This window comes from Laccaria bicolor, genomic scaffold (assembly GCF_000143565.1).
Source record: "Laccaria bicolor S238N-H82 LACBIscaffold_4 genomic scaffold, whole genome shotgun sequence".
In the NCBI taxonomy this organism is placed as follows: domain Eukaryota; kingdom Fungi; phylum Basidiomycota; class Agaricomycetes; order Agaricales; family Hydnangiaceae; genus Laccaria; species Laccaria bicolor.
The window spans coordinates 1133635-1145565 of record NW_001889875.1 but is presented as its reverse complement, the minus strand read 5'-3'; the positions used below and the strand labels follow the sequence as shown (position 1 = coordinate 1145565).

The 11931-nt window shown below is 48.7% G+C and overlaps 4 protein-coding genes across 4 annotated transcripts; all 4 read left to right on the top strand.

Moving 5' to 3' along the window:
* Nucleotides 1–1628: 1628 nt before the first annotated feature.
* LbAMT1.1a (ammonium transporter) lies at nucleotides 1629–3803 on the top strand (the record flags this gene model as incomplete). The annotated part of the gene is made up of 11 exons (XM_001876955.1): nucleotides 1629–1653; nucleotides 1713–1848; nucleotides 1897–1960; nucleotides 2015–2078; nucleotides 2138–2240; nucleotides 2290–2606; nucleotides 2666–2769; nucleotides 2828–2927; nucleotides 2976–3067; nucleotides 3116–3304; nucleotides 3352–3803. The coding sequence occupies 11 exons, from the start codon at nucleotides 1629–1631 to the stop codon at nucleotides 3559–3561; spliced, it is 1404 nt and encodes a 467-aa protein (XP_001876990.1). The 3' UTR covers nucleotides 3562–3803.
* Nucleotides 3804–4667: 864 nt separating this feature from the next.
* On the top strand, nucleotides 4668–5637 carry LACBIDRAFT_311486 (uncharacterized protein; the record flags this gene model as incomplete). Its single annotated transcript, XM_001876954.1, has 3 exons — nucleotides 4668–4870; nucleotides 4928–5162; nucleotides 5248–5637. The coding sequence occupies 3 exons, from the start codon at nucleotides 4668–4670 to the stop codon at nucleotides 5635–5637; spliced, it is 828 nt and encodes a 275-aa protein (XP_001876989.1).
* A 157-nt stretch (nucleotides 5638–5794) lies between these two features.
* LACBIDRAFT_172231 (uncharacterized protein) lies at nucleotides 5795–7539 on the top strand. The gene is made up of 3 exons (XM_001876953.1): nucleotides 5795–6273; nucleotides 6329–6939; nucleotides 6990–7539. The coding sequence occupies exon 1, from the start codon at nucleotides 5809–5811 to the stop codon at nucleotides 6241–6243; it is 435 nt and encodes a 144-aa protein (XP_001876988.1). The 5' UTR covers nucleotides 5795–5808; the 3' UTR covers nucleotides 6244–6273; nucleotides 6329–6939; nucleotides 6990–7539.
* A 2224-nt stretch (nucleotides 7540–9763) lies between these two features.
* Nucleotides 9764–11926, top strand: LACBIDRAFT_245888 (uncharacterized protein; the record flags this gene model as incomplete). Its single annotated transcript, XM_001876952.1, has 5 exons — nucleotides 9764–9910; nucleotides 9968–10081; nucleotides 10136–10520; nucleotides 10875–10916; nucleotides 11484–11926. 5 exons carry the CDS (start codon nucleotides 9764–9766, stop codon nucleotides 11924–11926), a joined length of 1131 nt encoding a protein of 376 aa, XP_001876987.1.
* Between the last annotated feature and the right edge of the window lie 5 nt (nucleotides 11927–11931).

Genomic DNA, 11931 nt, shown 5'->3' with positions numbered 1-11931 from the left:
GCCAATCGGGGATCTGAGAGACTGAGGGACCTGATCAGTGAACACCAAACTTTTTTCACTTGTTGATGAGATTGTTGGTAGAAGGATAAACAACCCACCTGCTGGTGCCAGCCTCAAAGTTTCAAGATATGGTTTCATTGAGACGTGGATTTGATCCCTTAAGGCTTAGGACATGACTCCGCTGGCATACTGGGAGAACACTTTGAAATGTCGGCCCTCGCTTCGGGACGCATTAATCTGGACCAATCTAGAAAGCGAAAAGATAAGCTGGCGCTAGGGGAGAGTGTGAGGTCAGGAACACGTTGAACACGTGATTAGATTTGTATCTCAAAACAGATACAAAGTGAAACTAGCGCCAGAAAAGGACTCATCACATTCTCGACCTCAACCCAAGGGGTGCTATGTACCAGTATCTGTGTTGGCATAGATCAAACGCATCTGAATTAAACGCGTTGGTGCTTCCACCATCAAGCATTCTGTAACAGCCAGGACAGGATTCAACTCAATTCGTCAACCCGTGCGTTTCAAGATTCTCCATGCTCGTAAATGTAATTAACGAGAAACTTACCTTTCACCCCGTACTCCCCTGTTGCACATCAGTCCGAATCCTAAGGTCCTGGATCCACGACTGATACTGAGGGAAATGCTGAATATGATACGAATGATGGAAGAAAGAATTTATGATCTGGCGTCTGTAGGTCCATTGAGAATGCATCATTTGTTTTTCTATCAAGTTTCAACACAGGCGTATCTGGAGACTGGATGATGGAAAGGCCATGGTAGTAGAATTCAAATTACCTCGGCCCTACCAATCACGGTAATTATCAAAGCGATAACCCGCCTCAGCAGTCGTCGCAAATGAATTGATGCCATTCTTCCACCTCCACGGATGCCGGGATAATACTTCTGATGCTCCGAACATCAGGAAACCATCGTTAATCAGGCCGACGCATCACGGAACGAGCAACTACCTTAAATTGCCTCCAAAATCTCACTCGAACGAGAAACTTGTTGGAGCCTGAATCACGATCACGGTCACCAGTCCACGCTCAACTTTTTTGGCGCTACTACCAGCATAAAACGTACATGCAACTTGATGTATCATGTTGGCATCAGTTGATCCAGTCAATCCGAGTAAGTATCACAACAGTTGAACATGATTCCCTCCCCACATATACTTACAAGTTGCTCTTGATGGAAGGTTGTCGACGTCGGACGTGCTAAAGCAATCTGACTCTCTATCAAATGGGGCATCCATCCTGGCCCTTTTTTTGGCTTATCTCAGCTTATCTCCCATGCCTTTATCATCCCACGATTTGACAACTAAGTAATGATCCCACACCTTCCCACACCGCTCCCCATGGAACAACTGGACAGGAACTTGGCCCCATTCTACACAAGTAAATATAAACTAGGTTCAGGTCAAAAACCCAACTGAATCCATAGATAAGACGGACCAATGCTGACTACGGCATATCGTAGGTTTTTTTTAGATTCTAGCGCTGAACATTATGACATGCGTGGTTTCGAAGCTTATCTTCATGCGAACAGCTTCTCCTATGTATATAAGTGAACCAAGGTTTCTTACGAGATAAGCTTCTCCCACCTCCTCTTTTCTCCCGCCAACAATGGTGAACGTCACTTACGACGCATGTGAGTTTCCCCCCCACCGTGACTGAACATATCCGACTAACGAACATCAACTTCATTAGCTGCGTCTTTAATCGTTACTGATAATGCCACTCCCAACCTTTACAACCCCGGAGACATCGCTTGGGTGCTGGCATCGACCGCGCTCGTTTGGATCATGATTCCCGGTGTTGGCTACTTCTATGCTGGGCTCTTGAGGTATGCGCCTTGGACACGGGCAACTAAAATGATAATGATTGTTTCCAGGCGAAAGAACGCGCTCTCCATGATCTACCTTAGCATGGTGACATTAGCTGTCGTCTCTTTCCAAGTGAACACATCTACTTGACCTTCCACCAACTGCGCTAATTACAATCTATAATAGTGGTTCTTCTGGGGATTTTCTTTGACATTCAGCGGTACGGCAAGCAGGTTCATCGGCGATCTTAGTGAGTATTCCATGTTGGACCTTTTTGTTCTGGAGGTTAATGCGGTTTCGACGAAAAAGAATACTTCGGTTTGAAAGGTGTGCTAGGCGAACCATCAATCGGTAGCACGCGTATACCCTCTATTGTCTTCTGCGTGTACCAGCTCATGTTCGCAGCCATCACGTAAGTACAAAAGTATATTCATACGGGATCCTACTTATGACTGTCGCAGGCCTATGATCGCGGTGGGCGGTTTCGCTGAAAGGGGCGCTCTTGGACCTATCATGGTATTCGTCTTCATCTGGTCTACCATTGTCTACGACCCGATTGCTTGCTGGACGTGGAACTCCAACGGCTGGGTGTTTGTTCTGGGTGGTCTCGATTTCGCAGGGGGAACACCTGTACACATTTCTTCCGGAACCGCCGCCCTCGCAATCTCTGTTTACCTCGGAAAACGTCGTGGATACGGTACTGAGGCACTTGCGTACAAACCTCACAATACCTCCTATGTCGTTATTGGCACTATCTTTCTCTGGTTCGGTTGGTTCGGTGAGCTATTTTCGGTATTGATGTTTAGTTATTTGGGCTGAATAATTGTCCGATGCTAGGCTTCAACGGCGGTTCAGCACTTGCCGCTAACCTGAGAGCTGCACAGGCTTGCATAGTCACCAACCTCGCCGCCAGCGTCGGAGGTCTCACCTGGATGCTCTGGGTCGGTGATCAAGTCTTTGGCAAATCTCTTCTCGTCTGAATTTCATAAAATTAAATAGGACTATCGTGTTGAAAGGAAGTGGTCTGCCGTTGGCTTTTGTTCCGGCGCCATTGCTGGCCTCGTAGCTATCACTCCTGGATCTGGGTTTGTGGGCTCGCGTAAGTGTCTTCAAGTTGCCATTTCATCCCCCTCACAGTTATAAATAGCCGCTGCGGTCCTATTCGGTGTCGCGGCCGGCACTGTATGCAATTTCGCCACTCAACTAAAATTCCTCGTTGGATACGATGATTCACTAGATGTTGGTATCATGTCATTTCATTCTGTAATTTGCTGATCACTTGCACAGGTTTTCGCCTCTCATGCTATTGGTGGTGTCGTCGGCAACATTCTGACTGCACTCTTCGCACAACGTAGCGTGGCTGGATTTGATGGCATTACCGTAATTCCGGGCGGTTGGCTTGACCGTCATTGGGTACAATTGGCCATCCATCTCGCCGACTCATCTACAGGCATCGCCTACTCGTTCGTCGTCACCGTAAGCTTTCCCTTGTCAAACTTTGGAGTGATCCTAACACGGTTTAGACCATCATACTCTGGGTCATGCACTATATCCCAGGCCTGCGGGTGACGGTGTCTGAGGAGACCGAGATTGTTGGCATCGACGAGTGCGAGATGGGAGAATTCGCGTACGACTATGTCGGTCTCGAGACCGAGCTCAAGCCCTCCTTCTCCCGTCCAGTTGCTGATACCAGGGAGCCTGATCATGGTAGCTACAGCAAAGAGAACGTTTGATTTCAAATCGTCTCTTTAGCACGTGCATTGCCATTTCTCCGAATGCCTGATGACAGCCTATCTAAATAGGCTAACAAGCACAGTAGTATTCTCTTGTGTATTGTGAGGATTTTTCGTAGCTTCAATTTGGCCCTATGAATCATATCTTTGCAGCCGTTACTTTCAAAATTTTGATACTGCACATATAGATGTAGATTCTATGTTGTTCATATTCTAAAACACACACTCCTTTGCGGTTACACAGTTTTGACTTGGAATTTCCACCTAAATTTGTGCCTAAGTATGTCAATAATTTGTCCTGCCGCGATAAGCAATCCAATTTATAATTAGATCCTCTACAGATACCAAACTGTATGCAGCTGTCAGGAACACTCGCTATCAGGTGCTGTCTGGTGAGGTCTGGTGCTGTCCATTTATGCACGTCTGGGTCCCCCGCTTTGATAGGCATACGCACACAGGTACACACTAAGTATTGGAATGTCCTCAAAGTTCCCTCGCCGTACGGCGCGAAGGAAAACGTCCGCCTCAAAGATATCATTGGCTACTGGTATCTACTGGCAGTCAGGCACTCGAACTAGATCTCACTGGGCAAAACTTTCTTCGTTCAAGTTTTCTTATCAGCTCGCTGGGATGCCAGTGGAGCATGTCTGAATGTAGTGTTGCATGACTAGGAATTTGTGATTACCAGTGAGTGCACCGCGTTCAATGAGAAGATTAAGAAGTTCCCTTGATTTTTGAACTCTATTAAGTGAGAGGTATTGCCAAAAAAAAAAGAATATTTCGTTTTGATTTCGTTCGAGATAATGCGAGCCTGAGATGTATACCACAAGTGATCTCAAGATTTGAACAGCGCAGCAGAGAACCGTGATCAATGCAGGGAATTTCGCAGTCTTACGGATGTCTGCTGCTTACACAATACAGTTTATCGATAAATGAGCCAGAAATTCATTCTGCTCACCATTACGAAGGAGGTCATTCTGTCCAACGGAATTGGATCAAGAAAACGTTACGAGAGAAGTGTTTGCATTGCTCATGTTTGCCATCGTCATCGCGGGATTCGCCGATGATACCTCGTCAAGTTTGGCTTTTACAACCAGTCTCTCGACATGAATGACACCGAAACACAAGAAATACCCAGACCTGACATTTCAGCTACGCTCAGAAGACCGAACCCAGTCTTTGAAGGTCAAAACGGTTTTGAAAGCGATTTTCATGACGAAGAGATCGATGATGCACACCTACACGAAGCTCTCGAGCGACACCGCCTTGCTCAGTACATTCTAACGCAGAAGGATCGCCCTATTCCTACGTAGGTGCTGTATCTCCCAAATTTTGCTGGAGGTACCTGGCTGTACGAATAACCCAGCATCGAAGAAATGAAGGCGTATTTGGAGAAACCAGAAAATTCTGCATCAGTCAAGGAAGAGATTCAAGCTTTGAAGGAAGAACATCTTGAGGATCTAGATCGTCTCTACGCTGCCCACGCCGGAGAATATACACAAGAAGTTCTGGACTTATATTACTCTAAAGACGACGTGCTCCCTGCTTCGGATCTAGCCTCTCAAGATCCTGACAATATAGAAATATACGAAAAATTAGATGTAAGCTGCTTTATATTGTCACTTCTGTTTCCGACCACCTTGATCGTTTACCGGAGATTTGATGAGCTCTAACCACCTTTCACAGGAATATTATGAGGAATTTCGTCAAAACCATCTCTTTCAATCACTTTGGGACACAGATTACTCCGTAATGCGACACACATATCTTTCTCGTCTCTTGCCCCTCGAAAGAAAGCGCCGCGAACTTGAAAAAGAGGAAGAAGAAGCCAAGAGACGCAGGGATGCCATGTTCCCTATGTCCGCAGCCGACTTCACAACAAAGCCAGGAGATGTGCAATTGAGAGCAGCAAGGTTTTTGACTGCAGATGCAGCGAAGCAGGAAAAGATGCTAGCTGAGTTTGGCTGGGCTTGGAGGCAGGTAGATCCGTTGAAAGCTGAATTTGCTTCGAATGTAGGTAGCCATCTTGTATCGTTCGGCGTCTCAGCTGACCAGAAGGATTTTGATATAGGATAATTTTGCAGCCGAAATTCGAGCGATGATTATTAGTGAACAAGAGGTGCGAGATCCGAGAAGAAAGTAGTCAGTTTGTTCTACCGTGCTTTATGGTTTTTACTATCGGAAAACTGTGGCTGTGCCCTGTAATCAATCCTTGTTCGTTGAAAAATGGCGTCCACTAAGCAATTCATGAACTTCTACGACCTCTTATCAGTGCCAGCAGGTGCAACCTTGACCGAGATAAAGTCAGCTTACCGTCGAACTTTACTCAACTTCCATCCAGACAAGCAGAAGGGTTCTCTGTCATCCGAGTCGACACCCGACATCGATATCGCTGTGATTAAAGACGCATATCTCACGCTCTCAACACCCCACTTGCGAAAACAATACGATTCAAAATTTAAGATCCACACTGTTCTAGTAGGACCTAGGCCAGCGCAAGTTGTCTCTCTGGATGAGTTTGAGGAAGAAGCTGAGGGGGGTTCGTGGCGTTACCCGTGTCGTTGTGGTGGAGTTTACCGGGTGACGATGTCGTTAATGGAAAGCGGAGAGCATCTTATTGGGTGCGGTAGTTGTTCAGAGGTGGTTTGGGCTGGGTACGAGCTTCAGGACGACGACGGATGAGGGCGAAAGGCATTGGTGTTCAACGTCAACGTTTGTCCCGTTGAAATTTGAATGATTGACGAATTCATCCTGGACCTGGGACCAGGTTATTTTACCTCCCAGCAACACAAGCATGTTTAGGAAGTTGAGGAAGCCGAACCTCTACTCTTGAGCTTGACTTCTATGGGCCAGACCCGACTCGCACCCACCGCAATACAAACAAAATGCAAATATGGATGCAAGAGTAGATACAGGCTATGCGTAGTACGGAGGTATAAGATAGGGGTATGGTGTGATATGCTAAAAAGAAGACGGATATATAATACAAAGCCCTCCAGATCCAGAGTACCCAAAATTTACTTTTTGACTGCCCGAAGCTGCGCACGAAGATTCCCATTCTCCGTCTGCATCGAGTTGAGTTCATCGAGCAACGCGATGCGCTGCGACTGCTCCGACGACCTCATTGCATCCACTTCGTCTTGCGCAAGCTCCAGAGCTTTGCGACACTCGGACAGTTGAGCCTCCAGCTGTTTTCTGACCATCTCTGGCGCAGATGCTGCTTCTTCCGCAAGTGTGAGGGTGCGTGCGCTGAGGGTATTATTGGCTGCGGTGAGTTGGCGGCATTCCTCTGCTTGTTCCGCAGCAAGCATTTCAACGTCGCGTTTTTCGGCTGCAATGCGTTCAATTGTGTCGTGCAGTATTTGCAACTCCTCCTGCCTATGAATTTCATGAGTTTAGGAAATAACAAAGAAACATCGTTTTCTTACATTGCAGCCTGTCGAGCCGCCATAGACATATTACGTTCCTCCAGAATTCTGACTTGTTTCTGGTAAGTCTCCAAAGCAGTGTTCCCGTCTTGAGCCAACTTCTGCGCTCGTTCAGCGTTCTTTTTGAGGAGGTCGTGGGCTTGGGCGAAACGGATCAGGCGTTCGATTAATGCACGATCATCCGCAATTAGAGCCAGTACCCGCGCAACAAATGCCTCCACCGTAAACGTGCCACCCCCAACTTTGGGTGATCCAGGCGTTTGACGACTATCGTACAACGATTTGAGCGACCGAACATCGAGGTCCGACAAGGAAGTAATGACCCCATTCCCATTCGTACCTCCTGGTGTGCCAGGTGTTGGGGAGCCAGTTCGATATGATCTCTGGCCATTGCCGCTGAACTTGGCCGCGCGGGCTTCTGGAGAGGGAAGGATCTGCCAAACTGGCAAAATGGCAGCGATGACCATCCCGACATCAGTGTCTCCCGCTGAATCTGACGGGAAAGCCGACGCTGGTGTTGGAGGTGATCGCAACATTGCCAAGTCAGCCTAATCGGTAGTTGTGAGTGTTTCGTCAATCCATCCGACAGAATAACACGTACCTTGACCCTGCTTTCGAGCGATGCAGTTTCCCTCTTCGCAGAGTCTCTTTCCCGACGAGCATCCTCAACCTCACGGGCCAAAAGTTCTCGCTTGTCAAACCCACTCCGAATGTCGTCCTCCAGTCTCCTGCGACTCAGCTCCCATTCAGCTTCAACTCTTGAATGTGCCTCTAACTTCTTATGAATACCCTCCAAGTGTGTCCCGATAGATTCCAAAAGACCTTGCAATGATGGGTCCCGAGAGAACAGCACAATCCCATGATAAGCCACCATCGACCGCAGTGCTTCCCGACTCGCCTCGAGCTCCTCATTTGCCTGGTGTAAGATATCCTCGTCATCCTCTCTCAGATGATCCATTTCACTGTGCATTTTTTTCAAATCCTCCTCTTTCTCCTTTTCCAACCGCGTCCTCTCTTGATCCCAAGCCTTCCGTTCAGCTTCCCAAATCGCACGCAATTCTTGAATTTCTGCATCCTTCTCTTCAAGTTGCTGCCGATTACTTTTCCTGATTTCCTCCAACATTTTCTCGGCACCCGGCGCTAGCCTTTCCCCTGTTTCTAGCTCCTGCAGTTGGGCGCGTTCCTCCTCCCACACCCTCTTCTCCTCTAGCAATTGCTGTACCTCGAAGTCAAGCCCCTCCAGCCGGGGAAGTTCTTTCTCAAGTGCTGATATGGTATCCTCCGCATTCTGCAGCTCCAGCCCCATCATGGTCTCCACTTCCTGTTTCTCGAGCTGTAGAAGTGACAACTCACGCGCCATTTCCGCCTGCTTCTTGCCCGCTGCAGTTAACGACTCCGTGACAGCCTTCAGCTTCTCCTCCAATGATGATATTTCCGTAGCAGCAGCTTCTGGCGATAACTTTCGCCGGGGTATAACTGCGTCCGCGTGCCCTGCGAACAAATGCGCGCCATCAAAGCGCGCCTGCGATGAGGTAGAAACTCCAGTCATAGATGAAGTGGTAGGGCTCATGAGAGTGCTCCGATTTGACGAATCGTAACCAGAATCCTCGCTCGTATGACTTGGAAACATCTTCTTCTCCATGTTGCGCACCGAAAAGCTGAGGACTCCGGCTCGATGCTCCAGCAGCTTTTTATTGATCTCGTTCGCACGATCAGACACACGCCAGTACTCCTTCTGAGCAGATTCAACCCTGCGGTTCGCAGCGTCTAGTTGTTCCTCCGTCTGTTTAGAGACTTTCTTGTGTGACGCGTTGACCTTGGAGAGGGATAAGGCTGCGTCCCGAATTTTTGTCTCTAAACTGAGCTTTTTCCCCATAGCTCCTAGCCTTGAAGTAAGAACTTGTTGTTCCTTTTGCAAAGTCAACGAATGTTAGACTCGATAGAGTTCGGATACAAACCTTCTTCAGCTCGTCGACCTCCTCCGCAGTCAGGATCTCGAAATCTCGACTGTCTACAACTGCTTCACTCGCCATGAGACTCATCAGAAGTTCGTCGCGAGTGTTTAAAGGGGCAGAAGTCCGTTTCCATTCTGTTTCCGACTTTCGCACTGATTTTCGGGAATGCAAGCGGCTAGACGGCGACGATGAGGCCACGGACGAGGGGGAGTTGGGTATAGTTTGAGTGCGCGTAGGGGATTGTTGGCTGCGTGGGGAGTAAATTCCAGAAGGTCTTGCTGACGACCGTGTAGATTGGAATGATGTGCTTCCAGTGTTGTCTTCGTCCGCGATTGATGTTGGAGGCGGAGGTCGTCTATCTTTCTTTAAAAACAGGGCGGCTGTGGGTTTCGTAGCGTCTACGGGTAACGCCTGTTGCGCCAGCGATGGCGATGCAGGAGGCCGTGTTGGACCAGACTTTGCGAAGCTTAGAGGTGCGACTTGAGCAAGCTGTGGTAGTTCTTGAGGAGGAGGTGATGATGAGGCCGTTGTGGCCCCAAGAAGCCTACGAACGCCGTTCATACGGTCCTGGAATCGCTGTCGTCGTCGTTGTCGTCGTAGACGGGAGACTTTTGAGGAGATGACGCGCCTGTCTGTTGCCTTGAGGAGATCGTATGTAAACAGGACCTAACCCTAATCCATGGCCAAAACCAGACTGCCGAGAACCCGCGTCTCTCAACGCGCGACCTCCAAGCGGAATGCTCAACATTTCTTGCTTTTCCCCTTCATAGCGACTCCCAGACTTCTGGACGACCCTCCTACGACTTTGGACTGCGCCGGATGTCGTTCACATTCAACTGGCCCCGTTTTTCTGACCAGTTTCATTACGATGCAATGCAGATGCTCAACACCGCTCTTAACAAGGGCAACAAGCCGCCGATCATAGCGGACAAAATTGAGGTCGTAGAGTTGGAGATGGGAACTCAGGTCAGCAGCACACGCACGAAAATATCCACCACTCAGTCTCAGAAACATGCGTTCTAGCCACCAGAGTTGGAAATACGCGATATTGGTGACCTGACCGTCGATCAATTTCGAGGCATATTTCGCCTTACATATGCAGGAGATGCCCATCTGGTCCTCAAGACAAAAGTTCAGGTATCTTTTCATCTTTTATTCATGTTGAAATATGGTTTACCGTAGCCATAACAGGCAAACCCGCTAAACCATAAGCAGCCCGACATTCACCTAATGGTGGGTTCAGGAGGTATGCTTGCAGCGAAGCAACCCCTCGTGGTTCCTATGCTTCTCCGTTTATCCCATTTCCGGCTCAGCTCCTACGTCGTGCTTGTTGTATCCAAGCAGAAAGGGATCACACTTGTCTTCAAAACCGATCCCCTCCAAAATGTCGACATTAACAGTACATTTGATTCAATCGCTGTCATTCAAAAATTTATACAGCGCGAGATCGAGGGACAGCTTCGACAAATGTTTCGAGAAGATCTCCCTGGCATTATTCATCGCCTTAGCCAACAATGGGTCAAAGCAAAAGTTGAAGCCCCATATTTATCCAAACATCCTCCTCCTCCAATCCCTCGTTCTACCCTGGACGCTATGTCCTCGTCATCTCCTGATCTTTCTTCCCATAGACTGGCGGGTTCCGACGTAGGTTTGCATCCACACCTCATGCGACAACAGTCCATGGCATCTTTCAGTTCTCGACGTCCACGCTCCACCTCAGGAATGTCTGTGGCCGGCGCAAGCCGGCCATCACCGTCTTTGAAATCAACTCCCGTCGCTCCTCTAACTCCTGCGTCCGATCCCGTTTCGTTCCCTGACCTCGAGAACTTCGACCCCACGTATGGTCTGCGTCCCGAAGGGTTACCCACCAAAAGTGTATTCAGAGGCTTTAGCAGCCTTTTTTCGCCAAACAAGGGTTTGGCTGATTTAGCTGAAGAAATTAGCGAACCTGGTGACTATGGCGAGGAAGGTGGTTCGTTCGACTTTGTCGACTGGGAAGATACAATTCCAGGTGTCACACCACCTCAAAGTGTATACGATGATCATGATAGTTCGACGGAGTATGAGACTGTGCCAGCTGTTGGAGGAGGGACGGTTACACGACCTAGAGTGTACCACTCACAGTCGGCCATACAACCAGCCCCTGGAATCGCGCCATCCAAATCTTTTTCTTCTATCCCCAACCGCCCTCGTCCGCAGAGGTCTGGCAAGGCTACCCCAAACTATCTTTCGCGTCACTCAGCTGCCTCGATAAATCCATCTTTCCCCGAGTACTTCGCTGGTCCAAGCAATTTGAGCAGGGGATTTTCTGCTGCCAGCTTACCAGGATCATCGTCTCAAATTCCGTACACAGAACAGTCGTCGCTACCCAGACGACCGCGTACACCCGACAGCATCGAAACACCCAACTCGCAGTCGAGTAATGGCGTCTCACGCACCGTTTCTACTCCTCCAACAGAACGTCACGAAGATGACGGCGCAACTTACATGCGACGTCCAACGTACGAACGTCGACTATCCATCTCATCTTCAAATCTAGAATTTCCATTTGGCTCACCTCCAAACCACCACTCATTAGATCCTGATCCAAAAATTGTCCTACGACCGTCTCTCAATAATGCTTCCATACATCAACTATCCACCCTAAGCCATTCAAACCACACCCTATCCCCATACACCCGCTCACTGTCACATTTTACCGTCCGCAGTGTTCCACCACGCGGTATTGGGCCATCAGGACTTTCTGCCTCCTTTGAGCGACAGCCCGTTAAGGCCAAGAGGAAACGAACGTATCGACTTGGCGGGAGGAAGCCGCCCCCTGAGTCCGTTCCTGCTGTCCCTGACTCGCCAGAACGAGCTTCGTCGCCGATTCCGCCATCCGAGTTTGACGAGTCAGATATGGATCGATATTTCCGTTCTTACGATGACCACAGTCGCCCGCCAAACATACGCCAGTATCGCAGCCATCTACACCCATCTTAAACTCT